Source organism: Calonectris borealis, chromosome 26, assembly GCF_964195595.1.
Source record: "Calonectris borealis chromosome 26, bCalBor7.hap1.2, whole genome shotgun sequence".
Classification (NCBI taxonomy): Eukaryota; Metazoa; Chordata; class Aves; order Procellariiformes; family Procellariidae; genus Calonectris; species Calonectris borealis.
Window position 1 is genome coordinate 5,823,505 of NC_134337.1, and position 17,924 is coordinate 5,841,428.

Below are 17,924 nucleotides of genomic sequence, written 5' to 3' on the forward strand. Positions count from 1 at the left end.
CTGCGCATTTCACCCAACTGCCTTCTCACAAACTTGAGTCCTGCTCAATACGTGGGTACGAGCCAAAGCTCCGCACAGCCTGGCACGTTTTTGCTGGGGAAGCACCATCCTCCCCAAACACACAAGTCGTAGCTCAGAGCCTGGTTAAGCCTGAGCAGCTCCAGCTGCAATTAATGCTGTTTCTACGAAGGCGAATTCTGTATCGTTACCAGGCCATCTCTTTCAGCTGGTCCCACGTCATGGAGCCAAATGACAACCAAATGAAGTGAAAAGAGGTTTGTAAACTCAGGAGCAAGACAGGGAACGCAATGTTGCATTTCACAATACCTTTAAATAACCCTTTATCAGCACTTACTGCACAGTCACAGGGGATCAGAAGGGAGATGAAAGCAGAGAAAGTAAGGAAGTTTAGGGAATCGAGATGTCTTTTAACTACAGGGAGGAAGTACAGGGTTTTCCTCCAAAGTGTGCTTTCTCTCATGGGGAGAGGAGAAGTTTTCAACCAAGCTGACCGTTATTTATTTACCGAAGTTAACCACCATATTTTAAAATAAGAGAATAGTTTCCATTTTTCCCATCTCCACTTTCAATTTAAAAAAAAAGAAAACGTGCAAGAGAGACTGGGCAGGGAGGAGAAGAAAAGAAAAAGGTAAGGAAAAAGGACAAGAAAATCCCTCACAAATGTCCAGAATCAGTTTCTTCAGCTTTCAAAGTAATTCAAGCCCCTTTGAAATGAAAGCATGTGCTGTTTTTCTCTTCTTTTTCCCGTGGAAAGCATCAGTCATTATTTCCACAGAGCACTTCACATTATCAGTACCGCTTTTCCATTGGGAATGCCCAAGCCAGGGAGCACTGACCCAGGAACAAAGGTCTGGAGCTCAGGAGGCCCCTTCCCATGGCGCTGAGCCGTAGCCTCCTCACCTCCACCTGGTCTTCTGCGCTGCAGATGACTCAAACACCACTCCGCGGGTGAGCCAGACTTGCTAACACACACCACAAGCCTTCGGTCAAGCATTTCCCTGCGCACATCCCTCTTATCTTCTTCTGCTGTGCTCCATCCTAACCTCTTGCTCTGTTTAGAGGTTGGACTCCTCCTCCCACACCAAATCAAAAAAACAAAGAGGAAAACAAGGAAAAGCCCTGTGCTTTCTCAAGACACTTCCTGTAGAGTCACACATGGGAGGTTTGCCAACATCTGCATGTGTGTACCCCAAACAGAGCTAAATCCATTTGTTTGGGAAAGGACCAGCACCTGGGATTGCACACCTCGCTCAGGGAGCGCTCCTGGAACCAGCTGGTTTCTCTGGGAGCTCCTGTAGCCTTTGCAGTGAGGAACAACCTACGGGACTGGCGCACACCATGCCATTTCTTTGAGTATCTTTTCCTCATTTGGCACTGAGCATCACTTATTCGCAAAGTGGGAGAATGATACAGCTCCAGAAAGGAACATCTCACAAGATACGTGATCACACAAACCCGGTGTTTCAGCACACGTGCCAGGCTCAAGCGGGGTCCGAACACGCTTTGTAAGGCAAACAGCAGAGCTCCATCTCTGAGCGCACCACCACAACTCCAGAGTCTTCCCTGGCTTTGTTTCCACTTGCCATCAGCAAAATCTATCAGCACACCCAAAAATTCCGTATTTCCTTAGCACTCAGTTAGGAAACAATGCAGGAGTTGTACCCAAAAAGACGCTACAGGCTGCCATGGAAGAGGGAGAGCACACAAAAATCAACTCTGCTCAGTCCTAGCATCCAAGGGACCTAAAGGTATCAGCTGGGGTGACTCCACTGACAAACAATCAAAGCATCTTTTTTAGAGGGATAATAAATTTCCTACTTTGTGCAACTCTCACTTTGTTCTGCTTCCCCTGCCGTGGGTTTGCAATCCAACGTGGGCTTGTTCCTATCTTAGACAACATCACAAGGGAAAAAATATAGGACAGTCAAAGGGATGGAATAAAATAAAGCAGGCAACAAGACAGGGTTTGGGAAAAGCTCATATGCAAAGACCTTTTAAAAAGCAGCTCACATGCAAAGCATTTTAAAGAGAAAGAGGCAGCAGAAAAAGGAAGTCAAACAAATACATTTCAGTTGGGATTTCTGGTGAAGGTTAATCAGACAGCAGCACCTAGAAATAGATTTTGCAAGTTCTGAGGCAAGGACAAAGTCATGAAGGGATACGTAACTGCCAGTTCTAGGAAAACACAGGACAACCCAGTCAGAAAAGCGCAGAGATTTCTAAAAGCAATGACTTCTCTTACTGCAAGGTTCTGACTTTGCCATCACGTGGTTGTTGGCTTGAGAGTGTGACGGGAGGCAGCGGGGAAGCACGGGCACCGGGAAAGCCAGAAAACTATGCAACAGCTAATCAGACCCTAACGAGGCCTTGTTCCAGAATTCGGAGGTGCTATTTTAATACAGCTCCCAACTGCGAGACCGAGCTTTGCGGAAGTACTGGGAACCTAAAAGTCATGAAATAAGCAGAACAGGTACGAGAGGTTTCGTGCCTCATTAGCGAGAGGATACGCTCACAAGGGAAAAGCCTTTAGACCAAGGAAGGGTTGTTTGTGGGTTTTTAAAGTTTCACAACGAAAATCCACTCATCGCGCTCTCAAGAGAGATGCTCTCAGGAAGTTTAATGTTTAACGCCTTCTCGGATCACTAAGGCTTCAGTTACCAGCATTAGCGCCTTATACCACAGCTCCAAGACATCCTTGGAGGTGAAAGGTGGGGAAGGCGAGCCCCCCGCTCGCTTTCAGAAGCGCCCTGTGAGAAAGCCGGGATGCTGGACACAAGCGGCTGGAGCAGCCCAAGGGGCGCAGCAGCAGGGACGCGCAGCGGGAAGGTCCGGCTCTGGGGCTGCCAACCGCCCCCCGACCCTACAGAAGCTCTACCAAAAAGTGGGCACGAGTGCTAGTTTGCCTACGAGGCCTAGATGGTGCTAGTCATCAACCTGACAAGTTTTACAGCAGGAAATCTGCTGTCACTCGGTTCAGAGCAGCTTCACACCACGATCGCAACCCACAGCAAACCCCCGGCTTTGCGACCCAGGTGAACACCACGCTCCTCGCAGAGATGCCACCCCAACGTCCCAGGATGCGGTGGCACTTGCTCATGTGGGAAGTCATCACTGCAGAGAGCTCCCGAAGATGCTGCAGGATGCCCGCGGAGTATTACAGGGCACAGAGGAGTCCATAAATACCAGCTGCCTTTGCTGAAGCTAAAAGGAGCACCTTGAGGAGGATGGAGAAGTAACCGAGCGTTACCATCCTGTGTTAACATCCTCGTGTTCTCTTTCACGCCCAAGCTGCCAATGATCTCGTATTTCTCAGACCCGATAAAGCCTTTTTGCACTGTTCTCTGGGTTTCCTTTGCAGAGGCAGCTCTGCCTCTGCTTTGGTATTTGCTGATGCTCTCAAAAAAGCCACAGATCTGTGCTGGTTTCAAACCCTTGTTATTTCTGAGTCTACGAATGCAAGAGCCCCTGCCTCGAGGACCGGGCAATCTGCATGCTCCGGGCAGATAAGAGGGAGGGAGGAAGCTCAGCAGGCGCAGGGTGGCTAATCCAGCCCACAAGCCTCCATCTCCACTCCCCCAGGAGATATTTGACTGGGGCAAGTCCGAGGCTTGTCAGCAGACAGCCATGCAGGGGAGTTCACTGCTGTAGTAAATGCTCCAGAGTCAAATACTTTGCTGAGCAGGACATGCAATGGCCAGATCATACAGCTGTTAATATTCAAAGGTACGTTCAATATTTCATTTCAGGAAAAAGCAAAATTATCCAGTTACACGAGAACTTCGCCACACAGTGAGGAACCAGACACAGCGGGAGAAAGGCTGGTGTTTTTTCAGAAGGGCTAGTCTCCACTGACTCAGATAGGCTTGGAGGTGGTTTCAGGTGCTTATGAAAGTTAAGCCCTAAAGCTGTGCACCAAAGGATCTCTAGTTATTACACAACGTTACCAAACTAGTTTCCACCGTGTTATCTACACAGCCCTTCTCCTACTTAAAACACAATTCCCCTTGTGAAGTTCCCACATCCTGAATAAAATGCCCAGATACAAGTCTTAAAAACCTCACTGGTTCTCCTGGCCCGACCCAACAGCACTGTCACAGCTGGTAACAACAGGGCAAAGTCAGGACCCATCGTGACCATTTAAATGACATCTAGAATTTCATTTCAGAGCCTGTTGTTTGTGCAAACAACCAAGGTCTGAAATAGAAGAGGTGAGAAGCAGACTGCAGTGTGCTCAGCTCTCTTAGCAAGGAGCTGTGAAACTGCAGTTGGGGAGAAATTGGTGTAATTCACAGAGAAAAGCCAACATTTCCAAAAGCGAACACAGATCCGTGGATGTCGAATTGCATATCTGATTTCCCCCCCTCCCACCACGTACTTTCTAAGCCAAAAAAAGGCTTTATCTGGGTGGATTTTCCAGGGAAGCAGGGAAGGATAAGCCCTTTCTGTACCACTGCCCAGTTCCTGGATCAAACAATAAGAAATGGCACGGCTGACCAGATACCGTCACCCCCATCCTCTCCTGCAGGGCTCCAGTCAGGGAATTTACCACATCAGCCGGGAACCTTCCCCCAGCAAGGCAGCTTGGACAAAACAGCAGAAAGCAAAGTGTTTTACCTGCACAGGCAGTGGAGAGCAGCTCCTAGGAAAGATGCATCCCCGCAAACAACCTGTCCAAAGTCCATGCTAAAAACAAGCACCCAGCCTGGCGTTGGGATCACTGAGCCCTGCAGGGCAAGCGACGAACAAAAGCCAACCACTCATTAGCCTTATTCCTACACGGAGATGTTCTTCCCTGCTCCTGCCTCCCTGCGAGCTGACTTGTGCCTACTTAGAAAACTGATTATGAAGCAGTAAGTCATCCAGGCCAAGTCAATCCAGCCAGCTGTTTTAATTTAGCTCTTTTCTTCATTAAGCTTCGCTGTGCCCTTAACCCCTCTGTTCCCAGGGCAGGAGCTCCCGGGAGCTCCCCGGGAGCCTGCGCACCGGCTGACAGCGGGGAGAGGCGAGCAGAGCATCAGGTGTGAGCTATTGCATCAGCTGCAGCTCAAGGCCACGATACACCCCACTGCTCTGCAAGGAAACGTTGTGTTTCGTGCTTAGCCGTGGCTCCAGAAGACCTTGAGCCACATGCAAGGGGACATGTGTCCCGGGACACATGCAAACCAACAAGGGGCTCGTGTCCCTTTTGCTTCCAGCTTCAAGCCCAAGAAGCGCTGCTGAGCCACCCGAGGGTTAACGCCTTGCTTATAGGGCTGCGAACCTTCTCCAAGTGTTTCCCATTACCAGCTCCAATCTTTTGTTACTCAGGGCCAGGATCTGGCCCAGCTGGCGAGGCAGCTGAGGAACCCTCAACTGACCCTCTTTGCTCCTGCGAATGTTTTCCAGCCTGCATGGTCCCATGCCCACAAAGGCTCTTTCCAGTTCTAAGAAAACTCAAGGCTCCAGTTTGCTCCCTGCCCCAAGCCAGCTTCTGCTGCTTAACCACCAGGAGAAAGGGACACTACGCCAGGAATTGCATTTGCCCCAAATAAAACTGGACTCTGGAAGGGAGAATCGTTAACAAAAACCTAGTTCTGATTTTACTGGGACAAAAAAAGAAAAATCTAATGCTATGATCCATCTTAGCGATATATTTCCAAAGGGGCCTTAAACCAAACCGGCCCTTATCTCATCCCAGAGGAAGCACGAGCTCCACGTGGGCTGCAGCCTGGGGATGTCAGTGCTGTCACTTACGCTGCTGAAGATGGAGGACTCTGCACTGCGTACTGCTATATCCAGAGCCAGAGCTGCAAATTTAGAAACATTGCCTGAATTTCTCTTTGTGTTCTCCCACGTCCTGCCCTGCTACAATTCCTGTCTGCTTGCGTTTAATTTCTTAAAAAGCACTGCTTAGCAACCTGACAGCCTTTTCACTTCGAGCACAAGGCAACCAGTTCCTCCCATTCCCACTCCTCCAACAGGGAGGTGGCGGGCACACATCCCCGTTCGCTTAACACCACCATCTGAGATGGAGCCAGGGTTATAACCCAGCAGCCTCGGTGACACAAGGGCTGTCACCTCTCGGCACACGAGTTTGTGTCGCCTCTTGGCAGCTCCAGTGTATTTTTGTCTGTGGGAAGACAGAAGGGTCCTCATCCCTCCTGATGCCACAGATCTCAGCTGTACTTCCACAACGAACCTTTCTGCTGAGGAGTAATATCCTCACTGGAGCAAAGGATAGGTAATTACAGAGCCTTCAGTAAACCTTTTAAGCCATTCACCCAAAGTCCCCAGAGGGAAGCAGGTGAGACTATAATACGCATTGCACAAGAGATACGTATCTAGGGTGTTTTATTTTATAAAAATCTCCCCCCTCCCTTTGCGGTTTGCTTAAAAGGAATGGCAAAACAAACCAGGTAAGCTGCAAGTCACCGCTGCCAGCACTCCCAGCCCTGTCTTCCACGGCAGATCCACCCCGGGACCAGCGTGGACTCTGCGGGAGCTGCTCAGCAGATAAGCTGCTGGAGAACAGAGAAGGACTAACAATGAGGCACAGCTCTTCTTGCTTCACAGTTTGCAAACATGCAATCTCCCCAGTCGCCTTCGGCTGAGAGCGGAGGGAGGCAGGATGGGGCAGGTCCAAAATGAACAGGGAGTGCTGTGAAAGAGTCTGGAGTGAGGGAGAAGAGCAAAGGGGGACAGATAAAAGCACGAGACGGGCATGAGTCATGTTGGCATATGGCCTCCGAAGAGAGCCCTCAAGCAAAGAGGGTATGAAGTGAATTCCTAGTCAGGCAAAAATCCACTAAACCAAAAGGCAACCCAAAATAGACTCTTGCATACCTGTCTCGGGCTCATCATTAGAGGTTCAGCATCACACGAACTCGGGCTGTGTTTCTTGTTGGCATCTGGTCACGCTTGGCCAGGCCAGGGCAGAGGTGGGAGGGGTGTGGGGGGAGAGCGCTCGTTCCCCGAGGCAAGCCCACATCTCCAGCTAATGGTTGCAAAAGCTGCCTTCCTTCCCCAGAGGGGAGAGCTCTCCCCAAAGAGTCAACATGAGGGTTGCAGGTCTTACACACTTCCACTTGCACACACAGGAAAGAAACCCCGCTGCAGGCAGCTACTTTCCCTTCAGCCTGTCCACACCTACCCACTTATGAGCTAAGGATGAAGGAGTTTAAGCTGGGATCCAGAAACCAGCCCTCCCAGACCTTTGGGGAAAGCTTGGATCTGAAGTCAAGCAGCGTGGCTCCAGCTATTTCTGTCGTAAACCCTGCTCTCCCGCCTGGGGATTAGGAAAGCAAGCAATGCAGGTGTTCTCCGAGAAATACGCAACCCGGGCACGCCAGCTCTTTGGAACCCTAACAGCAGATCCATTAGCTGCGGCTCACGCTGCAGCCTTGCAGCTGGGTGAGCCACAAGTCGGTTCCCTGCTACGCTGGGGCTGGAAGCTGGCCAGCGAGCCTTTCTTCAGCTGCCGGCCTGCTTGTTTTTACAATGAAGAATCCAAACCCCAAGCCAGCTTCAGTAACGTTTCTCTGCGGAAACACCGTCTCTGCACACTTCAGAGAAACTTTTGTCATTTATAGGGGCCAAAGGCATGGGGGAAGCAGACCCTTCTCTTCGGTGCGTGTATAGTGACCCGCAGCACCAGGTCCTGGGCTGGACCGTGGCCCTGCAGCACTAGAACAACAAACAGCAGGAGAAACAAGTTCATCATGGGGACCCTCAGTGCACCAGAGAACCTCAGTGGTGGAAAGTGCCTTACCCCATCCGTCTTCAGTCTCCACAGCTGCAGCATCTCCTTCAGGGGCAGCATAAGCATCCCCAAATGTTCTAGACTAAGAATAAATCAAGGATTTTCACCTCCCTTGTTCCTCCTCTCCCTGAAGTCACACTGCGGAGGCTTCTCAACAAAGCTGGAAGAGCTCTGGTCACTGCGCTGAGGAAGGAGCAGCCACCCACAGCAAACATCTCCAGCCACACAACACTGTCACTACGATGGACTGCTTTACAAGCTTGTGTTTCTCGCGCAGAAGTTTGGTCTCGTCCAGAGATGCTTGTACCAACTCTTCGAGCAGGACACCATATCCATCCCCACTAGTCTGGCTTTTCCCCTCTGCAGCGTCATCCCTCGAAAAGGGCTGGAGGGACCAGAGAACAACCTCTTTGCTGTACAAACATGCCCTCCACAGGGCAGGGAAAAGAGTTTAGCTCACTTCCCTGTCCTTATTTTGGGTACAACCCAACACTCCTCACTAAAGCCAGCTCAAGGGCAGCTTGAGACAAGTGCGTGAAGTCCTGCTCTGGAAGAGCATTAGGGTAACAGCAGAACGGCACGAGCACACCTGAGTTGAAAAGAGCCTGCAGGCGCTAAATATCAGCTTGAGACATGCTGGCAAAGCCACGTAGAAAGGGCACACTGCCTAGCTCAAACTCCTGACGCTTATTCTTTGTTTGTACAAGCACGTAATTCCCTCCCAGATGTTTGCAAAAGCTCGGGATGTTGGCACAGTAGCAAGGAGTTGGCCTTTAATTAACCAGAAGTCAAATACAAAAAGGACGTCAGCAACCTGCGAGCTGCGCTGCTCCCCTGGCCGGAGTGTACAGCTCTTCTGTGGGTCCACACACATCGGTGTCTCTCCATACCGCTGTTTTTTCACGCTAGCATGTAAAAAAGGACTCTGCTGGTGCTGCTTACATTTCTCCTGATCCCCTTTCAACACGCACTATTGAGCGAGCTGAACAGACGCCATCTCCCGTCCCCCTCAAACCGTAGCCGCAACGTCACGCTCCCCAAGGACACCAGCGCACCCAGCGCCAGTCAGTTGAAAAACCACCAACACAGAAAAGCACAGTTAGGGAAAACACAACCACCATCTCAACCACACTGGAAAAGCCGTCCCCAACGTCCGCCTTCAGCCCGCGCAGCTGCCGCACAACACGCAAACACCCCCCCATCCACCCACGGTTCTGCTGGATGCCACCCTGCCAGACGGGCTGGTGCACACCGGTTTCTGAGCGAGTCCAGCCAGAACAAATCCTCTCTGGCTGTCTCCGAAATGCTGCTGACCCAGAGCCTTGGGAGGCCGGTGTGACTCGCAGCTGCAGCAGCCCGGGGGATGCCCCACGGTGGGGATGGAGAGCCGTAAGCCGGTTCTTGCCTGTCACACTGCAGCAGACAGGTGACACCCACACGCTGTGCAAAGGGATCTTGTAAAGCTGTCCTCTACCCCAGCCCCACTTCCCTACGCACACACTCACCCTGAGTTAACTTAGGTTTCCATCACATATATTTGAGAGGGACAGTAATACCAGAAACAGGCTCTGATTATAGGTCATCCTTGAATAGCTGTGTAACAGTGGGCTTCCTATAATTTGTTAAAGAAAGTCATTTCCCCCTCTTCATTAACATAGTGGTTTTTGCATTGTTTGCCTGGCTTCGGGGCCTCCTGGACTCAGCCTCGCAAGGACGAGCAGCAAGACTTAACTTCTGCTGCTGCCCTGAAGTGTCCGCTGGCTGTATGGCTGGCCCCGGTGGATCTTCACGTGTTTGGCTAAATGGTCACTGCGGGCAAACTTCTTCTCGCAGGCGGCACACTGGTATGGCTTGACCCCGGAGTGGGAGCGCTTGTGACGGGAGAGCTCATCCGACCGGGAAAACCTGCAGGAGAAGGGAAGCACGGTGGATCCAGCTTTCGCTGCTAGACAGGACAGTGAACATGAGGACCCCGGCACGTGGGAGGCTGAGGTCTGTCTCTGCCACAGCCTCTTGGGGTGACCCTAGACAGGTCATTTCTGTTCTGCTCCATCCAATCTACCAGTGAGGCACAGGTACCCCAGGCTCCTGCTGGAGGAATGGAAAGAAATAAACCCCTCCGAGGGGCGATTTAGAGACAGGAAAGAGGAAGAGAATTAATTTCTTTCCTTAAAGGACACTATGTCCTTCCTTTGCTTTAGACTTGCTGAAACTTTTGGGAGCTGACAGCCCCAAGGAGAGGTGCTGAGAGAAATTGCTTTTTGGGGCATCAGCCCAAGCTGGCAGTGACTAGGACACGGTTCAGAAGCCTTTGTGGAAAGGCTTTACTACAACTTCCCACATCCAGCCAAGAAGAGCATCGCTGTTGAGAGAAGGCTTGTTTTTCCTGAGAGAGTGTGGGTTCTCCTTGCAAACTCTGAGCATCCCCTTGTTTCTCAGAATGGCAATGAGTTTCACTGTCAGCCTGGGCTGGACTGGGAGCTGGGGAGAGAGAAGCCAGCTGTGAGCTGGCTTAAATACCAAGCACATGGGAGGAAAAGCAAACGCACCCAGCCTGGAGCACAGAAGCAGAGGTTTCCATGCCGAAGCAAGCTGACTGCTGTTCTGAGGACGCAGTCACAAGGACCACAGGAATACCCAGTGTTCAGACTGCTTGTCTGTGTAATTCCCACACCTGCACCAGATCAGCTGAACAGCCTGGAAAGTCCCTTTAACCACACGCATGTCCCCACTTAATTCTCCTGCACGGTTTCTTCCACCTGGCATGCACAGATCCAGACCTGGGGGCACCTGCAGTGAGTTGGTCCACAGCAGTTTTACGAGTGCCACCTCAAAGGTCTCAACACGGCCTAGGAGCTGGTGTGACTTCAGCATGCTTTGCATGTCCGAGTGTCAGGGGAGTGCTGGAGAGGAGGACTGGACAGGATTTACTCCTGTTTTGCCTCTAAGGAGCCAACACAGATGGCAGGAGTATTAGGACGGAAGGGTTTTTCCATCTGGCTGAAACATGCCCACGCAAAGAAGCACAAAGCAAGGAGCTTCAGATGTAACCCCAGACTCCCAGAGATAGGATTTCAAGCTCACACCTGGTACAGTAAATACTGCGCCTGCTCACAAAAGGCTCTGGGAAAACGAAATGTGTCCCAAGGCCATCCTCAGGTCTTCCGTACAAACCACTGACTTATTTTCCAGCTTTATTGCAAGAAGCAAGTTCCGAGGTCTCAGGTCCTCATAGAAAGCAGGGCCAGGAGAAATGACATACATATTTACAGGTAGGGCCACATCTAGAAAAGGGAGCACGGCCCAGAGAGCCCCAGCCGCAGCTGAGTACATCACTCGACAGTATAACCGCTCCCACGGAGAGGGAGGGCAGGGCAGCAAGCGAAGCAGGGCACAGCAACTCCGTGGACAGCCTGCAGGATGCTGTCGTACAGGCTGGCACCATGCCCTTCCTCCTTCCCAGAGGGAAAAGTGATGCTTGTGTGGTTGCCATTGTCCCCTTCCTCAGTCCCCAGGCTCTGAGCGTCAGGTGCAGGAGGGTTTAGCAGTACTGGTTGGTACTGGAAAAGGAGCCGATGCCTATAAACACATACTGCGGTTATAGGTGAAATGGAGAAATAATTGCTGATGGCAAAGGGACAGCAGCTTGGCAAGAAGAAGTCTCAAAATTCAGATCTAGTCTCATACCTTCCGGAGTTTTACCACCCCGAGACAGAAGCCATAAGATACCATTCAGGGAAACAAGGCAGCGAGTGCATGCCAAAGCATTGCATAAGAAACCAGGAAAGCTCAGTGCTGCCAGCACCAGTTTTCTTTGTGATATGCTTTGAGATCTGCTGATGAAAAGTGCTGTGCAAGACCTGAGGACTATTAGCCCTTCTTGCCAAAGGCTGTACTGAGCATCCTGCCCCCCAGGACAGGCACACGGTACCAGGAAGAGAACACCACAGCAGAAAAATAATCAGAGAAGTGCAGCACAATTAAAAAGCAGGGTTAATTTAGGGAACACAGATGAAAGAAAACGACAACCACCATCATGTGCAGAGCAAACAAAAGTAAATGCAACATGGAGATACGCTACAGACCCACAGGTGCCTGAGGGGTACAAGCAGCCAGGGCAGGCAAACAGCAAGAGAACGCAAAAGGTTGCCACACAAACACAGAACTATGCTCTGGCTTCTGAGGAAGCAGCGAGACTCCTATTTCCTGGGACAAATATTAATGGGAAAAGCCATTTTTGTAACCCAACTGCAGAAATTGTCCTGAACTAGACAGAGAAAGCTTACAAAATTACAACATCAGGTGGAAAAGCTGCATCACCAGAGGGTATAGAGGCATCCAGTTCAAGGGGGATTTGGGGTGTTTGGGAGAGTGTCAGCTATGCTTCCCCAGCTGGAGGTTTTCAGCACTTGTGGACTGAGTGAAAACTACCCAAAGCGCTCAACAAACTTTACTCCTCCAGGCCTTCTTCCAGCTCTCACCTATAATTCACTCAGAAAAGAAAACTTGTGATTTTATCCAGGATTTTCACTAGCCAAGAGCTCTCCTGCATCTTGGCAAGCAACGGCAGGCCTTTGGCAAGGACACCCATTCGCAGAGAGTCCCGCAGCTCCCACTTACCGCCAGCCACAGTTGGGCCACGCACAAGTGTAGGGTTTCTCGCCGGTGTGCCGACGAAAGTGAGCCTTGAGGTGGGAACTCTTGGTGTACATCTTGCCGCAGCCCGGATGCGAGCACTTATGGACACGGACGAGGGAAGGGGGGGCTTTCTGATACTTGGGGGTTGCCTCCACCTCTTGCACATCCCCTGGCCTCATGGCGACTGGCAGGGGGGCAATTTTGACATACTTTTGGTCCATGGTGGTCACAGGGGGCTGGACCTGAGGGAGGAGGGACAGGTTTTGGCCCTGCAAGCTGATAACCAGCTGGGCCACCCTGACACCACCTGTAGCACCCTGTGCTAGCGGGCTGCCGCTGTCCATCTGGAGAGGTTGGATTTGGAGGACAACAGGAATGCTCCCAGTGGCTACTGCCTGGTCACTACCATCAGCTGTCCCTCGAGGCTGAGCAGCGTTTGAGGCATCTTCTTCTTGAACCACACTGGAGACAGGCTGTCCCCCAGAGCTACCTAAGCTAATCTCAGATTTGATCTCGACCTTCCCTCCAGCTGGGTGAAGCTCGCTTGCTTCGTCTTTGAGGAACTCAGCCTTCTCCCTTAGGAACTCCTCAATCTCCTCCAGGGTGGGAATGAAGTCCTGGGAGAGGCTGCTGCAGAAGTCAGGTAGCCTGAGGTGAGCCTCGCAGACAGTGACTTGGGGTTTTGTGTCTTCCCCCTTTGCACCCGAGAGGGGGAGCGGGGTGCCTTCAGAGTGGCTGGTGCTGCCTGCAAGGAGATGTCCAGAGCCTTCTGGGTGGCTGGATGCCCTCTCGCTGCTGTGCCCCGACAGAAGGGATGGCGGCATGCTGCGTTGCAGAGCACTGGCAAAGCTCTCTAGCAGGGAAGAGCTGGTCAAGGAGGGTGGCAGCTCCTGGCAACTCACAGAGACCATTTGTTGACTCACGTCCTCTACCCACACAAAGCTCTTGGCTCAGCTGGATCAGAAGCCTCTGTAAGAGCTCAGCTGGGGCTCCTGAGGCTGGGGAAGTCTTCATTCATCTGCAAGGGAACACCACCAAGGTTATTTCCAAATTAAAAAACAAACAAGAAAACCTCAACCTTTGAATAAAATGGACTGTGCATTAGGAAGAAAACATCAAAACTAGTCAGCGTCCTTTGTTTTTAAAGAGTCTGTTGCTCAAAAAACACATGCTAACCATTCTCCTATGCAGGACGCCAACAGGCTGCAAAGAGCTAGATTCCCCCCAGAAGCAAACTTCTCTGGGGAGTTTATTAAGGTAAAAATACACAATGAAACACTTCATCCCTCTTCCACCTACGCCAGAGGGCAGGTATGTGCTGCTAGATGGCAGAGAGGATGACTTGTGGCTTACAACTAGGAGTTAATTGGGATCCAAGAGAGGGTGCTGGTTTCTCCACACTCTAAATGCTGGTACAACCACAACCTGACGCAGACCTATCACGGCTGGATTAAAGCGAACTAGTTTGGGAACAGATAACAAGACGGCTATGAGCGTGCCTGCTGCCAAACTGCTTGGGGCTCTGGTGAGCATTCACCAGCAACCACGCTGCTGTGGTTACACCGGCTACCGGTGCCTGAACAAGTGAGTTTAAAGCCAGTTCAGGCAGGTCTGCCCAGGCTCAGTCGCACCTCCAGAAAGCATCGCAGACAGACTGTCTGGGGTCAGCTCGCAGGGCCCTTGAGGACACAAACACCAGGTTTCAAAACAGAAAAGATCACAATATCTCCAGGTTAGGCCTTGTACGGTCTCCAGAAGGTGACTGGTCTCCCGTGATTCAACACATCAAACCCCGTAGCCCCTGCCGTGGCTCGCAGGTTGTGAGCGCAGAGCCCGAGCACCCGCTGAGCAGCCACACACCATCCCTGCCCCTGCAAGACGGCAGCTTGGAGACTGCATCCTGCTCCGGCAACACCTAAACCACCCAAGAAGGCAGGTAGTTTTTACACTGAATGCAGAAAGTGAGTTTCCAAGAGAAAGAAAACCTATGCCAAAGCCCCTTATGAACCTTTTCCAGAGTAAGTGAGTCCATGAGATTTCTGCGAAGCTGCAAACCAGTCAAGCCAGTCCTCGTTATCAGTGCTTCCTCAGGGTCCTGAGAGCTGGGGAAGGGAATTTTTGAGAAGCAGCCTGGATGCAATATAAAAGCTTTTCCCCTTAAGAAGAAATAATCCCCACATTGTTCAAAATCTGCTAAGCCCAAGACGCCACATTGCTCGGGGCCATTTAGAGTGCTGCCCACAGTCTGTCTCCAGCACAAATCTGCATCAACAAGTCGTGATGAGCAGAGACCATCGCTGCTCACATGTGAGGTAAGAAAGGTATTTGGGCCAATCTCAACCTTCAGGCTTCAAGTTTTCATCACAACACAAATTCGTGCTCTGAACCATCACCTTCAAGGCAGCACCCAATTCCACTTCTTCCTCCACACCAATTTTATGATCTCTTTCTGATCTCTGCTTCTCTGACTCTCGTCTCCTTTTTCTACAGGCTTCAGAGGCTAGAAAAGCCTTCCCCCTCTGGCTACCAAACATTTCTGTTTACTTCTTCCAGAAAGTCTTAAAACCTGATTTACCAACAAGGTCTCCTCGCAGAGCAGCTCAGGAAGTCTCCATCCCTTCAGTATGCCCCCAGGACAACTGAATTAAAACTATGAACTCCTTAGTTCAGAAGCTTCATTCAGTACACATCTCGCAAATTCAGAGTGAACAGTTCTGTTGAACACGAAGAAAAGCACAACCAGAGGGCAGGAAGGCCCGGTGGTTAAGCTGCTGGCTTGGGACTGAGGAGACGTGAGATGGGTTTCCTGCTCGGCTGCAGGTTTCCCGTGCAACCTTGGGGTAGTTGCTGAAGTGCTCTGGTCCTCAATTTCCCACCTAAGTGGGGGCAATAGTAACGTCCTACCTTGCAGAGCAGTGCTAAGGGGAAATGTGTAACCTGGTGGGATGCTCCATTACTAACAGACTTTGTAGATACCTATTACAGATGTCAGTGCCCTGTCAATCCAATGTATTTTTGCAAAATGCATGTCAACAGTGCTGTCATCCCAGATAAGCTACTGCAAGAAAGTGGAGACCTGACTTTGGCCTTCAGTGAAGCATACTGCAAGACAAGGTCAACGTCATTTTCAAGCTTCACTTTGCATTTCTATTCCCATAGTTTTTCAGATCCCTAAGAGCACTCAATTACTGTAGGAAATCAGCAGATGTGCAGTTTGAGAACACAGAGAAAAAGTAATTTGCCCAAGGTCAGCCAACAAGCAGGAGCTGGGAACTCAGCCGAGGGTTACGACTCTCCTCTCGTGTCTAAACAACACGAACAAACACCTGTAACCTCTTCAGAGCCGTGAATTACATTCACAGCGTCCGTGCAAAACCCGGGCTCACGAAGCCTTTCAGGACAACTACAACATGCTAAATAAGTCAGACACGTACAGCCAGTGCCACGTGTAGCAGATCCCTCAGCGATAAAGGGATGCCCCACGCTTCGAGCCGGCCAAGGACAAGCAAGCGTGAGCAAAGTCTGGCACGACTGCTACCCCCACACCCCACCGCGGGGCACAGAGCCGGGAGCAGCCTGGAAGCCCCCGGGGCCGAGGAGACCCAGCCTGGCCCGGCGACTCGCTTCACCCCCCGTGGGTGGAAAAAGAAAACCCCCCCCGCCCCAGGCCGACCTTGCCCCCGCCGAGCCGCCCCTCCGCGGCTGCGGGCAGCCTCCCGGGGAGCCGGTCCCCCCCACGCCCCCCGCGCCCCCTTACCCGGCTCCGCTCCATGCCGGCACGGCGGATCCCGCAGCGCGGGGGCGGCTCCCGGCCCGCTCCGCCCCGCCGAGGGCTCGGCTCCGGCCGCCGGCCCCATTGGCGGCCAGCGCCCGGCACGGCACGGCCCCGCACCGGGCTGAGTTGGCGGCCCGGCCCTCGGAGCGCCCCCGGCCCGGGAAGGGCACACGGGCCGCCTGGATTCGCCTTGCCCCGGGTCTGCTGCCTTGTCCGACTGGTGGAGCTGGTCCTTGCGGAGATGCCTTGGACCCTGCCGCAGTTTGCCGTTGTTTCCTCTCCCTGTTAATTTATACTGGAAACAGTCCAGATTTCTCCAACATTTCAGGAAAAAAAGTCGAGTCCTAGCAGGTAGCAGCAGCAACAGTTGCTGCTGGCATCCATTCGGATGCAGGTTTCCATTTCAGGAGGAATAGTTTTGGCAGGGCCGTAGCGTTCAGATGCCGCTGCTGGGATGAGGAGGTGCACGAGGTCTTCCTCCCTCATCGTGGCTTTGCAGGCAGCTTGCGGCTTCCTGCGGGAGTCCTTCGAGGCCGAGCTTGAGGATGGCCTTGGGGCCGCCTTTGACAGTGCAGGCTGAGCCCCACCGAACCACGCAGAGGAGCAGACTCGCAGGCCGCCTGGAAGCAATCCTCTGCCAGCAGCAGCGGCTTCCCAGGCTCGCGGGGTCACTCTAAAATGCCTGGTGTTCCTTATGGATCACAGGAGCCACGCACCCTGTGACGGAAAAAAGCATGAGAGTAACATCATTTTGTTACTCTCTCAGAGTGTGCTGCCCCACGCGCTGATCGGAGAGAGGAGTCATGTTTACCTCTGCTCTCTCAAACCACTTGTAGGCTTTGATGGTGACAGTGGTTTGAGGTTAACTATTTCCAAGCAGAAGGACAATTTTGAGGCGGTAGTACCCTATAGGAAAAGGGAGTTTCTCTTATCTACCCCAGCGAGCCCCATAAACCCAAGGAAGCGAGTGCAGAGTTTCTCTACTTTGTAAGAAGCATGAGATTTTGAGCCTGAACAAAAACTCTCGGACCAGAGTAAGACTTCACATCTGAAAACAACACAAAAACCCCGACAATGAAGGTGCACGGTCATTCGGAAACCCATAGCTATTCCTCTGACTCGCTGCTGTGCCTCTGGGTGTCACTTACCCCGTGTCTCAGCCTCAGTCTTTAACGTAAGTGCTGGTAATACTTAAATTCCTCGTAGGGACTGGGAAAGTCTTAGCTCTTCAAAATCCTCAGGTGCTACCTCCTGTGGTGCTGCAGGGCTCAACACAAATGATTTACACCATGTCACAAAATTACTGGGGATAACAACAGGGAGCAATTCTTCCTCTAGGTTCGTACAGCACCTAGTGGAGTGAGTGGGATGTTCACGCCGGAGATCCACAGGTAACAGCAAGTCACAGGTAACAGCAGGCGGCCCTGCACCTCCCTGCCCACCTCTCGGAGGAGAAAGAGGTAGGCACCAGAGTCAGCCCCAGCTGGTGCGCGGCAGGCGCCCCGCAGCACAGGGCTCGGTGCTCGGGAGGGGCGGCACCCCGGCGCCATGCCCGCTGCGCGGCCCGCGCCCGGGGGGAGCCCTGCGGCCGGGCCCGCTCCGCGCCCCGCCCCGCCCGCGCTCGCCCCGCCCCCGGCCCCGCCCCTCACCGCAGCGGTGGTGGCGCCACCCGGCGGCCGCCGGCGCGCTCTGCGATGCCGTTCGTGTAGCGAGACAGACAGTTGTCCCATTTAAACACCTTTTATTGCCTCT

The 17,924-nt window shown here is 52.2% G+C and overlaps 1 protein-coding gene across 1 annotated transcript; it reads right to left on the reverse strand.

The window, feature by feature from the left end:
- Positions 1-9,270: 9,270 nt before the first annotated feature.
- On the reverse strand, positions 9,271-16,241 carry LOC142093264 (Krueppel-like factor 15). Its single transcript, XM_075174262.1, has 3 exons — positions 16,155-16,241; positions 12,380-13,415; positions 9,271-9,664 (listed from the first exon to the last, which is right to left on the reverse strand). The coding sequence occupies exons 2-3, from the start codon at positions 13,306-13,308 to the stop codon at positions 9,487-9,489; spliced, it is 1,107 nt and encodes a 368-aa protein (XP_075030363.1). The 5' UTR covers positions 13,309-13,415; positions 16,155-16,241; the 3' UTR covers positions 9,271-9,486.
- Positions 16,242-17,924: the final 1,683 nt, after the last annotated feature.